This window comes from Talpa occidentalis, unplaced genomic scaffold, assembly GCF_014898055.3.
Source record: "Talpa occidentalis isolate TD23 unplaced genomic scaffold, MPIMG_talOcc4v2.1 talOcc4.10, whole genome shotgun sequence".
In the NCBI taxonomy this organism is placed as follows: domain Eukaryota; kingdom Metazoa; phylum Chordata; class Mammalia; order Eulipotyphla; family Talpidae; genus Talpa; species Talpa occidentalis.
Window position 1 is genome coordinate 72,312,818 of NW_023600993.1, and position 18,231 is coordinate 72,331,048.

General features: G+C 42.9%; 1 protein-coding gene across 1 annotated transcript in view; it reads right to left on the reverse strand.

Annotated features, from left to right (window-relative positions):
- Nucleotides 1–238: 238 nt before the first annotated feature.
- The window catches only part of PCSK2 (proprotein convertase subtilisin/kexin type 2), a 244,172-nt gene continuing 226,179 nt past the window's right edge, over nucleotides 239–18,231 (reverse strand). The window contains exons 11-12 of the mRNA XM_037494323.2: nucleotides 16,085–16,312; nucleotides 239–1,009 (exon numbers count right to left, since the gene is read on the reverse strand). Coding sequence (XP_037350220.1) covers nucleotides 523–1,009; nucleotides 16,085–16,312 — 715 coding nt within the window. The 3' untranslated portion in view covers nucleotides 239–522. The remainder of the gene's footprint in view (nucleotides 1,010–16,084; nucleotides 16,313–18,231) is intronic.

Below are 18,231 nucleotides of genomic sequence, written 5' to 3' on the forward strand. Positions count from 1 at the left end.
CTACGTCACTGAAAAATCAGGCTATGTTCAAAGCATCTTTCCCCAAGGGACTTACAGCAGCTCCTGCACTCTAAGAAATTCAGAGCTCACCTTCTGTCAAAATGTCTGATTATCTTTTTTAGGTAACAGGTCCCCTCCATGGAGACCATGAATAAACGTTCTTGGAGTCACCGTGTGTGGCCTTTTCATTCTCTTCTCTTCTCAGACATGAAAAAATCGAGGGGAAAGCTGTCCCGGTTTTATTTGCAGGATATCACCTATTTGAATGACACAAACAAAGAACTTAGAGTGACAAATAGGACATCGGTGTTGGTGGGAACACTGTATTTGGGGCATAGAATAAAAAAGATTGCTTCCATTGTAATGAAAATAATCATTGACAGTGAGCGAAGCTTCAGATCAAGAAAGTTGGAATCGCTTGTGTGGGGATGACAGTAATTGCTAGGTGCCTGACAGAAATGTGGAGCGAGGAAAGAGAGGCAGAGATGGGGGAGGGAGGGAGGCGGGAGGCCCACGAGCCAGCTAGTTCTTGCGCAGGATGCTCTTCAGGCTTCTCTCCACAGCTTCGTCCAGTTCTTCCTCAAGCTCCTCCTTCTTGGACATGGCCAGCTTGGACTGGTAATCCCTGACGACTTGGTCAATGTAGGGGGCGCTCTGAGTGCCATGCAGCATCAGTGTCCACTCTTTTAGCACCCCCTTCTGGGGTGCAGTGCCGACAAACCCCAGCTCCAGGGTCCAGGTTCCTCGGGCATCTTCCCCCCAAGTGTGGGTGGTCATGAAAGGCCACTTGTCGAAGCCCACCTTGGAGTCGTCATCCCTTGGACGCCGGCTCAGCAAAATGGACTTGGTGCCCATCGGGGAAGTCATGTTGATGTTCAGATCCCCTCTTCTGCTTGCGTTGACTGTAATGACGGCTTGGACGTGCTCCAGGTAGCGGACAAAGTTTTCCTGTCCCTCACAGGCATTGGTTGTGAGGGTCAGCACCAGCTTGCCAGTAGATGGTATTTTCCTGAGGGCACAGTGATGAGGAGATATGGTAAGGGAGGGTCACACCATAGGAGGGGAGTTGAAGGGCATTTCAAGTGACAACAGCGAGAGCAGGGGCTTTGGGGTCAATTAGGAAGAACTGGGTGCCCACCCGGCTGCATGGGTTTGAGCAAGTTACAGTCACTCAACATGAAGGGGACTGTCTGAGCTCATTTTTTTCACCTGTCTAATGGGATATAACTTTCTACCTTTCAAGTTACACTCATATACATCATATAGTTACAAGCGATTAGACCAGTGCTGGCCACACACCTTTCTTTCTTCTTTTTTTTAAAGATTTATTTATTTATGCATACAAGAGCTGGGGTGTAGGCCAGAGGTGCAGGGGGGTGAGAGGATTCACCAGAGACAGAGTGGGGAGAAGAACAGGCCGATCTACTGAAGTACACTGCTGAGGGGAGCAGTGGGCGAAGCAGGACAGGTCTGCAGTGCCATGCGGGTAGCTCCCTGGCCAAGGATCGAACTGTGCTGCTGTGGCTGCAGATTGCTTCATAGTGCTGAGACTTAACCCCTTGCGCCGCCAGGGAGGCCCGGCTATACACTTTTCTGCAATGGTGGACGTGTTCCCTATCTGTGCCATCTAAGGCAATGGGCACCTGATAGGTGGCTGTGGAACACTTGAAATATGATGAGTTGAGTGAGAAACTGAATTTTTAATTTACTTTTCTTCATTTTATAAATGAGTTTCAGCCTCTTTCCTATCTTACAGGCCAGGGCACTTTGAAAAACTCAAGAAGAAAGTCCACAAGCCAACAACCAGAGATGATTACCCTAGTAATAACCCCGCTAGATTTCCTAAAGTATTGCTCAGCACCTGTCAAGTGTAACAGTCTCTATTTTCAAAAGGGTTGAAAACATGAACCTAAGAAAACTGAATTCTAAGAAAATTCATTTTTTGGCCTCGATTTGCACAAAGTGCACTTGTGGATTGGAGTTCACACAGGGACATCACTTTTACAGGTCAGTTTGTGGAAACCCTGACAGAAAGGTCACATTGTTACTGGGGCCAGGGTTAGGCAGCCAAATGAAATAGTTCTTTGATTGGCTGAGGATCAGAGATGGGGTACTACTTTGGGTGGAAATGAGACCCACAGCCACCCTGCAATGGAGTTTCTGTAAGTTAACAGAAAAGTCCCTCTTACAAGAAAAAAGTTTTTGTAGGGCTGAGGTGATCTTCTGTAATAGGAGAGAAATAAGGATTGAGTCAAACATGGGACAGCTTCAGGCCCAGCATGGCTAAGATGGTGGCAGTGCCTCCTCACAGCTGCTTTGAGCTTTGGCTCATTGGTTCTCAGAAGCACCCTCAAGCAGTGGGAGCTCCCAGCCTGGAGTGTCACATGTCCAGCATGTGTCGCTGATGCCTGGCTAACAGGGGGATGATAAGGCCAGCACCCTTTTTTCAAAGTGGGGGGGACCCCTGTGTGGTGCTGTTGCTGCTCCAGAGCTCCTGGTGGGTCAGGTTACAGGTCCATCTTACCTGACATCACCTTGTTGCTGGTTTCCTCCTTCCTACCTGGAGCCCCTCACTTCTAAGGTTCTTCCTGAAAAGTTTCTCTTAGTGAAACACATGCATGTGAACACTTTCTCAGGCTCTGCTTCCAGGTAAGCCACCTAAGACAGGTGCTACCTATCCCTAACAGGAGCCTTGGGGAAGCAGTAACCAGATCCTTCTGTTCACTGCACTGTCATTGTTGGCTGTTCAGACAAGGTTCTTATTTCATTATAGGAGTTCAGTCATTCTCACTTTTTTGCTTTCTTTAGAGTTAAAGTTGGGGAGTGATTGACCTGGGGTGAGGGGGGCTGCCCTGATCTTTAGGCATGGCAGAGACACCTGGAATTTGAGGCCCAAGAAGCAACCCCATAGGCAGAACAATGGTTGGTGTGTCCCTGTCTGGCTGTGCCTCGAGTCTGCCTCCCATGCAACTGTCTGACCTGCTTCTCCCAGAGCCTATGGCATATCGGCCAGACAACATAGGCAAAGGCCAAGGAAGAAGTGACTCAAGGGTGACTGACAAGGAGAAATGAGAACACAGGTCCCCTACTGCCCCCTACTGGTCTAAGGATCTTGAGAATGAGAGGAGAGATGGAGGAAGCTAAAAACCATGGAATTTGGCCATGCACCTAGGACAGGGTGGGTTGGGATCAAATGCACAAACTTGTCCTAGGATATATGAACTGTCCTAGAAGCTTTGGAGTTGAGGTCTGTGCAGGGGTTGAATGCCACTCCAAGGACCCCAGGGACTCTGACTTGTTCTGCACTGGGAGGAATTGCCTGCTCACAAAACAACCTGATCGTGGCAGATAGGAAGGGCCCACTGTCTGTGTGGGAACTAGGCCTTGAGGGATGGGGTGTCCAACCTGGTGTTTGTCAGCACATTAAGTCACTTGGAATGAATTAAAAGCCTGATATGGATTCCAGAGGCAGCAGGCTCGGTAGACAAGGAAGAATGCCATTCCTTCTTGCAGGGAAGTCTCTTAGCAAGTGTGAGGACCAAGGAACACTATGTTCCAGGTGTTTCTTATCATTTCTCTTTTTGCTCACTTGTATTTTCTGATTTTCCTACTGAGACTATATATTACTTTTATATGAAGAAAAAGAAATAAAATCCTTTCTTACTTTAAAGAAAAGGGGACCATGCTTAGGAAAAGTCAGTTTATAAAAAGTTTAAAATAGGACATGGCTGTTTGTGGAAACAAAGGAAGGTGTGCAGAGATCCTTAAAGACCCCCATGGGTGACATTCATTTGCTGCAGAAAATGAGGCATGCATCAATTGCTCTGAGACCCTCTCCAAAGTTTTGGAGATTACACGAGCCTATTGTCCAAGTTTTATTGCACATAGTTGCAAATGAGCGGTCACCAGCCTTGTGCCTAGAAATAGGGGCTGTTTCCATGGGGCCACATGGAATGCTTTTTGTGCTCTGAATCCTCAGCTGTACGATAAAAAAAAGGTTCTGAAACTATAGTTAGACTATTAACAATAGCAAAATAAGAGTCAGCTTTCTTGGGTGCCTGAAATGCTGGCTAGGTGGCAGTCCCTTCAGAACACTCCACAGGTGGCTGTTGGGGTGTTTCCTCTTTCCCCTCTACAGCTGTGTCAGGTGGGCATGAACTCACACCGGAAGTCACCACAGCCCGGACATGACAGGGGCAGGTCACAGAGCCTCTCTGTGTCTGAGAGCTCTCTTTTCTCTCCACTATGATGTTCTGGCATTCCTACTGGACTTTAACATAAGTTCCAAATTTTCTTTAAAGTCAGTCTTAAAGGACCCCAGTAAACAGTTCTCTTTGGGGTGCAGGTGAGAAATAGGGGGGCAGCTTGCACTAGACAGTTCACTCCAGGAAGACACTCAACGGCTGCTGGCACTGCATGGGACAGACTGGGCTCGCTGTGCTCCCTGCTTGTGCCGTCTGGGCACATGATCATGGCCAGCTGTATTTTTCCCTTTTATTTTAGTCAAGCACCCTTCACTGACTCTCCTGATAAAGTCTCTTCAGAAAATTGCTTTTCAAATTGACTGCTTCTCTGAGAAGATTACTGCTGAGGAAACCCATAAACCCATGCCTGCTCACCCCACTTGAGGCTGTTTCCATGCAGCCCTGCATGTCATAGAAAGTGGCGGTTGCCATGGCTGGTGATCCCTCACCCTAGCCCCTGGAAGCTTGATTCATGGTGATGATGGCTCCTTGGCTGGCAGCAGAGTCAACCCGGGCATTGTCTTGTAGACCTCCCCATCCAGCCACTGAGTATATCTTCCCGATACCCAACTCACCTGCACCTGAGCGCAAGATCAGGTTTGATAATGGATGGGGAGTAGAGGGCACCATAGGGACACAGAGCTCTTCCAGCAACACTGGGCCTCCTTCCCAAATTTCTCTGGCTGGTTTTCTAGACCTATTGCCACCAGTTAGACATCTTCCTGAGCTCAGGTGATGAGGGATGAAAATCCATGCATTCATTCATTCAAAAAATATTTATCATGTGTTTACTAAGTGCCAGGCACTGTACTAGGCACTGAACTGAGGGTCCTCCAGTAGACAACATGGCCTAGGCCCCTGTCCCCGTGCAGGACCCAACTGAATCAATGCTGACACAGGCTGCTGCTGCTGATGTTGCGTAAAGCTCCTAGTTAGCTTTGAGCTGTTGGAACCAAATGTGTCTGGGCCTCAGAGTCCTTAATTGCAAAATGATGGACTCAGACAACATATGTTCAGTGTTGCCTCTGGATTGTGACAGAATGTGAAGCATTCTCAGAAGCTGGGAGATAAGCCGTCACTCATTCCAGCGAATGTTCTCCATTTCTCTCTCCTCCCCCACCCCATCTCCATGCACAGAGCTTGAGAATCATCAAGAATCTATCCTTTGTGTCCAGAGAAATCTCAGAAAATAAGGACTTATTTCAGCATGCAGCTTGACTAAGAGGGTCCTAGTGCATTCTAAGCTGACTGTTCCCCTAATTATTGTAACCACACCACTATCTGTTAATGGTCAAAGTCCTGTGTTCAACTATTTGTGGATATTATTTCAGTTGCATAATCTGCTGGTCCAAGTGCCTGGAAGGGTACAGACACTGTAAACTTCCTCCCTTTGCAAATCTTTTTAATAAGAAGTTTTGGACCCTAAGGCCTTGGAGAATAAATAGGATGGTGAAATTATTGGTTCTATGAACTAGGGCCATTTACTTTCTCTTTCTGAGCGTCTATTTTCTAGCCTGTAAAATGAGACTAGCAGTACCAAACTCCCATGCTTAAATGAGATGCTGAAAGAAAAGTGCCAGCCTGGTGACTATCCAAGAGCAGTTCTTATGGGTGGCAACTCTGTGCCTGCATTCTCCCAGGGCTGCCCGTAGACAGATGTCTGGCCTGGGAGAGGGACCGCTGGTCTGTGTGTATGGAGGGAGCAGTAACCCAAGCAAGAGTGGCACTGGGGGCATGGATTGTGAAATGAACTGACCCTGTTTTCTTGTAGGCTGGACTTCTAGACACACCTTCACGCAGTTATGTTACTAGAAATACACTTCTCATTGAGGTGCTGCTATTTAGCCTCTCTCCTGCTACATGTAACTACCAGATGTGCCCCACTAGATATTGTGGCTCTTTAAATATCAATAAACTGACATGAAATCCAACGGAGACCCTAGCTCCCCATCACACCAGTCACACTGCTAGTACACCACACAGTTACTATATTGGACAGTTCAGATATAGAACATTCAGAACATTTCCACCACTGCAGTCTCCTGGTCCCTCCAAATCACTCAAAAAGTTACCCTGAAGGCTGATATGGAAGTATAGTTATCAATATCTACCTATGCTAACCTACAGTGGGTGAAGTTAATTATTCTGAGTATGTTTTACCCCTCAATCCCCCATTTGGTCAGAAGTTTTCAGTCTTGGCTCTGTCTATTCATTCTGTTCATAGACCCTGGTAGTGGCAAGGTCTCTAAAATGGCAGAGTTTGGGGCACTACCTGCTACATGGTATTTAAGTTTCCAGGGGAGTTTTTATGGGAAAATGCACCCATACCCTAGGGCCTTCTTGTATTTACTGGGCCTCATTTTCTCCATAGGCGATATATTGAGATATATTGGGAGGCCCAATATATTGAGATATATTGGGAGGCCTCCAGATTGGGGTTCTGGAATCAGAGTGCCTGGATTCAAATCCCAGGATAGCCACTCAGTAATGGGGCAGGTTTTGCATGTCTTAACCTTTCTGAGTGTCTTCTCATCTGTAATAACACTTTCAGTTTGCAATAGGGCTGCTCGAGTATAGGCTCAACATAGGGTCTGAATGCATAACGTGAGCTCACTAAGTAAGGTCTATGTCATATAATGAAAAAGGGAGTTGGGTTCAGACAGGCCTTGTTTCAAGTTCTGGTCTACCCTTTATGACCTTGAACACATTTCTTGTGCTGCTACATCTGTTTCCCCACCTGTAAGAAGTAACAATGACAGGACAAATACATACAGTGTATGTAAAAGGCCTCATATTAGGTACACAGTAAGGGCTTTTTCTTAAGACATAATTCAGGATCATTTTGTTGTAATATTGCAAAACATCCACCTGTGTGACTTTTTTGACTATGTGAGTGTGAGACACACTCAACAAAAGGGTGACTGGGAAGCTTATGTGATTGGAAAGTGCAAGACATATAGTAGGTGCCCAGGAAAGGCTAGTTGCTTCCTTCATTTATACTTAATAGCCTCTGTGGTCTTGATCAAGTCAACCAACTTGTTTGGGCTACACTGAAGCCTATACAAGAGTGAAAAGAAACAATGTACATGGCAGCTTTGGGAAGTGTGATTGGAACATTGCCAAGCAGCTATTTTTATTATAAGACAGGACATGGGGCTTGTGAAACTCTGTTTTAAACAAGTTATTTTTTTATTTTTTATTTTTTTTTAAATATTAAATTTTATTTTTATATTCCCCCATACAATTGCAAACGCCCCATTCTGACCCTAATCCTTCCCCTCCCGCCCCCCACCCCCAAAAAGTGTCTCTGGTTCATAGTTTTTTTGTTGATTTTGATTTTCACTTTCTTATATTCATTTTCCTGGTCCCTTATTTAAGTTTTCTAGATTCCTGCTATGAGTGAGACCATCTGGTATTTTTCTTTTTCTTTTTGGCTTATTTCGCTGAGCATGATCCCTTCCAGTGCCATCCATGTTGCTGCAAATTGCATGTGTTTATCTTTTTTGAATGCTGAGTAATATTCCATGGTATATATGTACCACATCTTCTTGATCCAGTCATCTATTTTTGGGCATTTGGGTTGTTTCCAAAGCTTAGCTATTGTAAACAGTGCTGCTATAAACATAGGAGTGCAGGTGCTCTTTGGAATTGATGTTTCTGTGTCCTTTGGGTAAATACCTAGGAGTGGAATTGCTGGATCATATGGAAGCTCTATGTTTAGTAGGTCCAGAAATCTCCACACAGCTCTCCATAGTGGTTGGACCAGTTTGCACTCCCACCAACAGTGCACAAGAGTTCCTTTTTCTCCACATCCTCGCCAACATTTGTTGTTGCTAGTTTTTTTAATATGTGCCATTCTCACTGGTGTGAGATGGTATCTCATGGTAGTTTTGATTTGCATTTCCCTGATTACAAGTGATGTTGAACATTTTTTCATATGTCTGTTGGCCATTTGCATTTCCTCTTCAGAGAAGTTTCTTTTTAGCTCTTCTGCCCATTTTTTGACTGGATTATTTTCTTTGTTGTTGCTGAGTCTCATCAGCTCTTTGCAGATTTTTGTGATCAGTCCTTTATCATTAGTGTTGGGTGCAAAAATGTTCTCCCAGTTGGTGGGGTTTCTCTTTGTTTTTGTTATTGTCTCTTTTGCTGTGCAGAAGCTCTTTAATTTGATGTAGTCCCAGCTGTTTATCTTTCTCTTCACTATCACTGCTTTGGGTGATGTGTCTGTAAAGATGTCTTTGATGTGCAAATCCCGTAGTGTTTCGCCTATATTTCCTTCTATGTATTTTATGGTTTCAGGTCTTATGTCTAGTTCTTTAATCCATTTTGAGTTGATTTTTGTGTATGGTGTGAGGTAGTGGTCAAGCTTCATTCTTTTGCATGTAGTGACCCAGTTTTCCCAGCACCATTTATTGAACAAACTTTCTTTGCTCCAATGCATAGTCTTTGCTCCTTTGTCAAAGATTAGTTGACCATAAATCTGTGGGTTTATTTCTGGATTTTCTATTCGATTCCATTGGTCTGTATGTCTGTTCTTGTTCCAATACCATGCAGTTTTGATGATTATGGCTTTGTAGTATAGTTTGAAGTCTGGGAGTGTGATGCCTCCATTTCCTTCTTTTTTTTTCAGTAGAGCTTTGGCTATTCGGGGTTTTTGGTGATTCCATATGAATTTCATCAATAATTGTTCTATTTCTTTGAAGAATGCCATTGAGATTTTGATTGGAATAGCATTGAATCTGTATATTGCTTTTGGTAGGATGGCCATTTTAATAATGTTTATTCTTCCAATCCATGAGCAGGGGATGTCTTTCCATTTCTTTGTGTCTTCTTCTATTTCTTTTAACAGTGTTTTATAGTTTTCTTTGTATAGGTCCTTTACCTCTTTTGTTAGATTTATTCCCAAATATTTGATTTTTTTGTTTCGATAATAAAAGGGGTGGTTTTTTTGATTTCTTCTTCTTCAGATTTATTGTTTGTGTATAGGAAGGCTACTGACTTTTGCGTGTTGATTTTGTATCCTGCCACTTTACTGAATTGATTGATGAGTTGAATTAGTTTTTCTGTGGAGATTTTGGGTTCTCTATGTATATTATCATATCATCTGCAAATAGTGATAGTTTGACTTCTTCTTTTCCTATTTGGATTCCTTGGATGTCTTTCTCTTGTCTTATTGCTCTGGCTAGGACTTCCAGTATTATATTGAAAAGCAGTGGTGAGAGTGGACATCCTTGTCTTGTTCCAGATCTTAATGGAATTGCTTTCAGCTTTTCACCATTGAGAATGATACTGGCTGTTGGCTTGTCATAGATGGCCTTTATGATGTTGAGGTATGTTCCTTGTATCCCAAGAATTTCAAGGGCTTTTATCATGAATGGGTGTTGCACTTTGTCGAAAGCTTTCTCAGCATCTATTGATATTATCATATGGTTTTTATATTTCTTTTTGTTGATGTGTTGGATAACGTTGATTGATTTTCGGATGTTAAACCATCCTTGTGCCCCTGGAATGAATCCAACTTGGTCGTGGTGAATTATCTTATGGATACATTGTTGGATTCTGATAGCTAAAATTTTATTGAGGATTTTTGCATCAGTGTTCATTAGGGAGATTGGCCTATAGTTTTCCTTTTTTGTGTTGTCCTTATTCGGTTTTGGTATTAGTGTAATATTGGCTTCATAGAACGTGTTTGGTATTGTCCCTTCCTTCTCAATTTTTTGGAAGAGTTTGTGAAGGATAGGCACTAATTCGTCTCTGAATGTTTGGTAGAATTCATTTGTAAATCCATCAGGTCCTGGGCTTTTGTTTTTGGGGAGGTTTTTAATTACCATTTCAATCTCGCTGCTTGTAATTGGTCTGTTTAGGTGTTCTATTTCTTCTTTATCTAGCTTTGGGTGATTGTAGAGTTGTAGGAATTTGTCCATCTCCTCTAGATTGTTGAACTTGTTTCCATATAACTGTTCATAGTAGTTACTGATTATTCTTTTGATTTCTGCTGTGTCCGTTGTGATTTCTCCTCTTTCATTTATGATTCTGTGTATTTGTGCTTTCTCCCTTTTTTCCTTTGTGAGCCTGGCTAGGGGTTTGTCTATTTTATTTATTTTTTCAAAGAACCAGCTCTTGGTTTCATTGATCTTTTGGATTGTTTTTTTAGTTTCAATTTCATTTATTTCTGCTTTGGTTTTTATTATTTCTTTTCTTCTACTGGTTCTGGGGTTTTTTTGTTGTTCTTTTTCTAGATCTTTGAGCTTCGAGATTAGGTTGTTTCTTTGAGTTCTTTCTTGTTTTTTGATGTGAGCTTCTATTGCTATATATTTTCCTCTTATTACTGCTTTTGCTGCATCCCATACATTTAGGATATTGGTGTCCTCCTTGTCATTCAATTCAAAGAATTTTTTAATTTCTTCTTTGATCTCCTCGTTAGTCCAGTGGTCTTCCAGTAGTGTGGCTTTTAATTCCATGAGGTAGGATAGTTCCTTGCCTTCTTTTTATGATTTATTTCTAGTTTGATGCCTTCGTGGTCAGAAAAGATGGTTGGTATGATTTCAATCTTGGTGTATCTGTTGATGTTTGTCTTGTGCCCCAGTATGTGATCGATCCTGGAGAATGATCCGTGTGCGCTTGAGAAAAATGTGTACTCCGTTTTTTTTGGGTTTAGTGTTCTATAGATGTCTGTTAAGCCCAAATGCTCTAGGTCCTTATTTAGAGCTTTAGTTTCTTTACTTATTTTTTGTCTTGTTGATCTATCCATTGTTGATAGTGGTGTGTTGAAGTCTCCCACTACATATGTGTTTTCTCTGATGTCTGTTTTCAGAGAGGACAACAGTTGTCTGATATATTTTGGTGCTCTTTCGTTTGGTGAGTATATGTTAATGAGTGTTATTTCTTCTTGAAGTATTGTCCCCTTGATCATAATGTAGTGACCATTGGGGTCTCTTTTTATTTTTTTGAGTTTGAAGTCTGTTTTATCTGATATAAGTATAGCTGTTCCTGCTTTCTTTTTTGGCCCATTTGCTTGTAGGATTGTTTTCCATCCTTTGACTTTGAGCCTATTTTTATCTTTTGTAGCTAAATGTGTTTCCTGGAGACAGCAAAAGGTTGGGTTTTGTTTCTTAATCCAGGCTGCAACTCTGTGTCTTTTTATTGAAGAGTTTAGTCCATTTACATTTAGAGTTAATATTGATATGTTAGCATCTGTATTTGCCATTATGTTTGTCTTTCCTTTGATTTTATTTATTTATTCTTTTAATAACTTTTTTTTTTTTTGGTCTTCTTTCGTTGTTATTCGTCCCTCTGAGGTTCTGGCTTTAGGATTCCTTGTAGTATTTTTTGGAGTGGGGGTTTAGTCGCAATGAAATTCCGGAGTTTCTCTTTGTCTGGGAAGGTCCATATTCTTTCTTCATGGAGGAAAGAGAGCTTTGCGGGATAGAGTATTCTTGGTTGGCATCTGTTTTCTTGGAGTCTGTTGACTATGTCCCTCCACTCTCTCCTTGCCCGTAGTGTTTCTTCAGAGAAGTCTGATGTCAGCCTGATTGGTTTTCCTTTGATTGTTATCTGTTTCTTCCCTCTTGTCAGCTTCATTATTTTTTCCTTGTCCTGGATTCTTGGGAGCTTTACTATTATGTGTCTTGCTGTGTTTTTCCTTTCGTCGTGGAAGTTTGGTGTTCTTCTTGCTTCTTGTATATCAATTTTCAGCTCCTTCTTCTCATTTGGGAAGTTCTCTTCAATTATATCCATGAATATTTTCTCTGTTCCTACATCTCTCTCCTCTCCTTCTGGAATTCCTATAACTCTTATATTTCCTTTCCTCATGGAGTCAGATAGTTCCCGAAGTCTTTCTTCATTCTTTTTCCTTCGTACTTCTCTTTCCTTTTCTGTTTTGGTTCTTTTTATTTCTGTGTCTTCAAGATTACTTATTCGTTCTTCCATTTCATCTATTCTGCTTTCATTGCTTTTCCAGAGTTCTTTAGTTCCTCCATTAATTCTTTGATCTCCTGCATTTCTCTTACTTCCCTCTTTAGGGACTCAATTTCCTTCTTCTGATCTATCACTTTTTTAATCATGGCAATTTTAAATTCTCTTTCTGGAAGGCTCAGAAGTTCTTCCAAGTTGCTGTCGTTGCAATCTGGGGAGTGGTTTTCTTTTTGTGGTGTGCTTCTTTCCTGAGGAGTTGTTAGGTTGCGTGTGGTTCTTCTACTCCCTACTGTCTGTTTTCTAATTTGTCGTATGCGTTGGGACACTGTGTTGCTCGGACTGACTGACATCTTGGGTGAACTTCTCCGCTCCCCTCTGGCTCTTCCAGGAGCCATCTCTGTCTTCTGGGGGAGCTTTCTGCTGGTGTTAGGCAGTTTTTACTGAAGAAATGTCCCTGTTCTCAAATGGCGAAGCGGGATGCAGTCCCTGCGCCTCCGGTTTCAGGCACACTCTTCTGCGCACCCGGTCTGCCCCGGACGTGGGTGCCTGCTCCCTCTGTGGGCTCAGACTGCTGGTCGGAAGGGGCCTGGCGTGGAATAACTTCCCGGCTGGCCACTGGGTCCTCCAGAAACCTTCTGCCCTTTTCAAGCAGACTTAAGAAATGTCCTGTTTTATAGGGTGTTAGTGACTTTTTTTTTTCCTGGTCGCTAGGTGGCGCCAGAGATCTCTCCTATTGTCCTTGGGGGGCTGTTTTTCGCCTCCCCCCACCCCGTGGGACAGAGAACAGAGCGGGAATGGTAGGGTACACCTCAACAGCTTTGGGGTGCTGTGTCTGCCTTGTGCCCCACCGTCGTGGAGAAACCACGCCCCGAATTTTCGTGCCCCGGGTCTCAGTTCAAAGCCCTCAGGTCCAGGACGCGGGCTGTAGCCCAGTTCAGTGGCGCGGGAATGGCGCCTTTTGCACCCGGCTCCCGTGCCTGGGCGCCTGGTTCCTGCTTACTCAGGGAGGGACCTTCACCTCAGTGAGGACCTCCGTGCGTCTCCCCGCAAGCCTAGGTCGTCTCCCCGCAAGCCTAGGTCGCAGGCGCGGGGACCTGGGCAGCCGCGATCCCGGTCTGCACTTGCTTTTCAAGCGCGCCAAGCGCGCCGCGTTTCCGCGCCAGCTTACCGGCAGCCCGGGCTGTGTGCGCGTCTCCCGGGGTCTTTGTTCTTCTCTAATGGCGCCCGGAGCCGTTCGCTCACCGCCGCGGCGGATCCTGCAGGGTTCGCCTCAGCTCCCGTTCACGGGGTGTGGTGGCTGCAATAGTTCCTTTCCGCTCACAGTCCCGCTTGCTGCGTCGTTTGTTCTTGTTGGTTGTTTTGGTGTGTTGTTTCCTCCTCTCTGCCGGTCGGAGAGTGCCGCCTCTGTGGGCGGGGGAGGGGAGCAGGGTTCTGTGCTTCCCTCCCTTCTAGTCCTCTTTTATGGCCACTTTCTTCTTCGGGCAGTTCGCTGGCGTCACCCGTTTATCTTCCGTGTCCCAGTTCTCACTGGGACCTGCCGCTTTTCCTCCCTATTCACTTTTTTTAATGGGAGATCTTACTCGCAGCGTCTCCTCGCCGCCATGTTGCTCCGCCCCCTCCTAAACAAGTTATTATAGGACTTGGGCCTCAGACTTACTTTCCCAGGTAGTGCTGCAAGGAACTATGCTTTATGAGATCACCGACTGGTCCATGGAAAAACACACACAGTTCTGTAATAATCCACTAGGTGTCGCTTTCCAGAAGCCCAGCGAGTGAGCAGTGGGATGTTTGCCTGTGTGGGATGCTGTAGGTCACAGTGACACACAATTTTAAAGTCATTATAAGAATCAGAATTCTCGGAAATTGTCCTTTCTTTTTCCCCATAGGTGTGAACAAGGAGTGTCTAGGTCATGGTTGAGAGGGAAACTTCCATTTCTTGTGCACCTACTATGTGCCAGTTTTATGCTTGCTGTCTCACTAAATCTCCTAGCAAGGAAAGAGATACTATCTTCATTTTGCTAGAGAAGAAGAGGCTCCTTCTTTGGGGACCATAAAGGCAGAATTTAGGGGATACAGGATTTAGAAGAAAAAAATTAAATAAATTAATTATAACATATATTAAGGGTTAAATATATAATTTTAAATTTTATAATTAAAAATTAAATTAATTACTTTCCACTAACTTATAATGGATACTTAACTTCTCCTTTGATTCTGAATGCAGGGTACATGTCAGAGTGGTCTTAGCTCCTCCCCAGAACACAGAGACATTTGTCCCCTCATCATCACAGGTGTCCTAAAGTAGCACTGGACAACATCAGCACTCCAGAATGATCAGGGCCATTAGACTTGTTGCTGGGAACTTTTTCACTTAATACGTTGGTAAATGTGTTGTTTCTTTAATGCGTTTGTTTAAAAAACATTTTTAGCCAATTTCAGCATAATTGGCTTCCCTTATATTATCATGTATTTTATTGAATGCATTATAACACATTCTTTTAGGGTGGGGGCCATAGACTTTGCCACATTGCTAAAGAGGCCAGGGTGCAAAGCCTGAATATTCTAAAATAGAATGGTCAAAATTATCATCTAATTTTGTGAAATTAGACTTGATCCAGGTCTGAGTAATCCAGCTGTGGAGAATCCAGGAGCATTGGCTACTGGGGTAGGGTGTCTTGTGAGAGGGGCTGATTCTGGTCAAGTTCCAATGATCAACATAAAGTGGGAGGGGTGCTCAGGAGGGTTACGAGATGATTTTTATCAACATTTTAATGATATAAATTCTACAGGTGCAGCTCACAATGGACTATGTCAGCAATACGGTAGCTGGTACTAACCATAGTAACTTGGATGGATAATGCTGAGTAGAAGAAACTCGACACAAAAACAGCCATACCGTGAGGTTCTAGTTAAATTCAGGGATGATTGTCTATGAGATGATTATCTATGGAATTTGGGAATTAATTGGAAGGAGGCAACAAGGGAGCTTTATGGAGTGATGAAACATTTCATCTACAGATTGGGTGATGGTTACCCACATATTTATATATACGTTTATCAAAACTCAAATAAAAACACTTAATTTCTGTGTATTATGTTGTACGTAAATAACACCTCAATTAAAAATATTAATAAGAATTTCTATTTCTGTCTTACTGATGGAACAATGAGGAGAGAGATAAATACAGGGAATTCCTGATTGTCCAGTCCTCTTGCTGTGATGAGAAGCTGGAAGTGAAGAGGTTCATGTGACCAGTCCAGGGATTCTGTCTAGGGAACTTCTCACTCAATTGCCCCCAAATGGCTATCCACCCCACTCACATCAAATCTTCACAATGCCTCACAAGTAGAATGAGTAAGTAAATTGTGTGATAGTCACACAGAGGAACACTATTCAACAATAAGAATAAGCAATGTACAAGTATACACTACATATTATTGAATGTTTATGAGCAAAGGAATCTAGATGTGAAGGAAAACATAGTATATAATTCCACTTATATTAAGTGTAAAATAGACAAAATAATTAGAATTAAAATTAAAATAATTAAAAGAATAGTGGCTACACTTGGAGAGATAACAGAATGGGACACAAAGAGTCTCTGGGATATCGGTCATGTTCTATTTAGTGATCTGGGAACTGGTTATGTTGGTTGATTTGTGCATTTAAAAATAGTGACATGAAGCACTGAAATAGTTAGGGCTCACTCCTAAAAGCAGGGTTTAAGTTGTACAATATCGTATTCTATGTAAGTGGTACTCCCTGTGTTTGTGCTGCACTACAGTCCTGCTTGCCCTGGAAACACATCTAGCTAATGTCCCTGACACAGAGAGGCAATCTGATATTTTTACCAATCCCATGGTGCTATCTCCAGGACATTTTCCACATGCAGCAGAAGAACTACTATCTTAGAAGAACTACTTACTCAGGGTCCTGTACAGAGCCTCCCACACAGTGGAATCTCTCAGGCACAGTTTTCCAGTCTTTAGCCATTTTCACCATTGCGCCTGCATCAAGGACTCCATAGCCAAAGAGGTGATTAAACTCCAGGCCAACTCCGTTCCGCCGCCACTGATGGACCTCATCATGAAGCTGGTTCCGTTTGGAGGTGAGCACAGTCAGATGTTGCATGTCTCGCCAGGTCAGACCCAGGCTGGATACCAGTGTCACAGAGGACAAAAACAAAGGCAAGAGGAAGGGTGAGAGAGGGAGAGAGAGACATAATAACTAAGGTAGGACATAGACCCCTTGTAAGATTTTGGAATATCAGTGAATCCCCAAGTCAAGAGAGGATTGCCATATACTATTTAAAACATTACATATATCAGTTTAAACAATTTTGCTTTTCCTTACTTAAATAAATTTATTTCAAAAGCACATTCTAACACACAGTAGAATGGCTAAAATGAAAAAGATGACAATACCAAATGTTGATACAAAAATGAGGGCAACTGGAATACATGTATGTTGCTGATTGAAATGCAAATTGTTACAACCATTTTGAAAACTGACTGCATTTTCTAGTAATGTCCATATGTTTAAGCTATGGCCCAGAAATTCCATCCCACTAAAAATGTGTGCATATATTCACCAGACACATGTATTAAAATCTTTATAGGCCCTCACTGGGAAACCACTAGATGCCCATAGAGAGAATAAACAAAATTCAGGTATATTTGTAGATGTGGAATACTACATATTGATGAGAATGAGTGAACTACAGCTGCTGCAAATAGTATGGATATAGCTCACAAACAGAATGCTGACCTACAGAAAGCAGACACAAAAGAGAACATATTGCCACCAAAGCATGCTATGCTTCCTGACTCTAGAAGGACTCCCTCAGATACTTGTCCATGGTTTATTCTCATGGGGTCTATAATGGAGGGACATAAAGTAGCAGAATGAGGAACTGCTCACTTCTGAAATAAATGAGAGTATAGTCCACATCCCAGTGTAACTGGGTTTGTGACTCTGGTCAGCTATTTGCATATTATCTGAAAAGAAAATTGAGTCCCTCCCTCCTAATTTCCCCTTCTGAACAATTTTAGATTTTATGGAATATACTATCATGTAAAACAGGTATTTCATCAACCTGTTTTATTCCTATCATAGCAACTCAAGAATCATAGGTGATACCTATTCAATAATAAAAAAATTTGCAGCGTATCTATGATACAAATGTCACCACATTGGGTTCATAGGACAATTAACATGTTCTCTGTTCTCAAATATCCCATGTAATAATTGAGAAGGTAAGACATTGATATATGGAAAGATATTACATGATGAAGTGATTCCATGAATGTCTACAGAGTGTATACCATGTCTAGTCACTAATTCTGGGCACATCATAGGGAGGTCCTTGCCTTCTCAGAGCTTACAGCCTTGGGGTACACATAGACAATGCAATATTTAAAAATCCAAGGGCTGTCAAAACAGGAGGAGTTTAGGCGGAGAGAGAGTTGGCTAAGAGAGCCAACATTGGAGTCCTTGTGTTATCCCAAGGGGATAACAGCCTGGGGATGGCGGGGTGTCTCAGACTGTGGGTGTCAGAATCACATGGGGACTAGTAACAAATATGGATTCCTGGTCTCCATCCCAGTTCTCCTGAATCAGTGTCTTTGAGGGGCGGGCTTGAGGATTTACACCTAAGGCAACTCCCTAGATTCTTCTGCACACAGATGTTTGAGAACATTGGTCTAAGACGGTGGTTCTCAACCCTGCCTGTAATGTGAATGAAGTGCTAAAAAAAAAAAATAATGATGTCAGACAGGACAGAGATGTTAATTCTGCAGATACTGAACCAAGTATCTGGTTTTTCTAACATGCAGCCAAAAGTTCAAGCAAATTTGGCCCAGGAGGGTGTTTCCTAACTTCCTGGGCAGCTCTGGGGGTGCTTGTTAATACCACTGCTTTCCAGGTGCTCTTCAGGAGATTCTGAATTTATGGATCTGGGATGGACTTGGGTATCTGTTTTTAACAAACAGTTAGGGAAATGTGGGGAACTCTGGTCCAGAACATCAGCAAGGATCTCTTAGGAAGAAGCATATTAAGCCAAGGTGAGTGAAT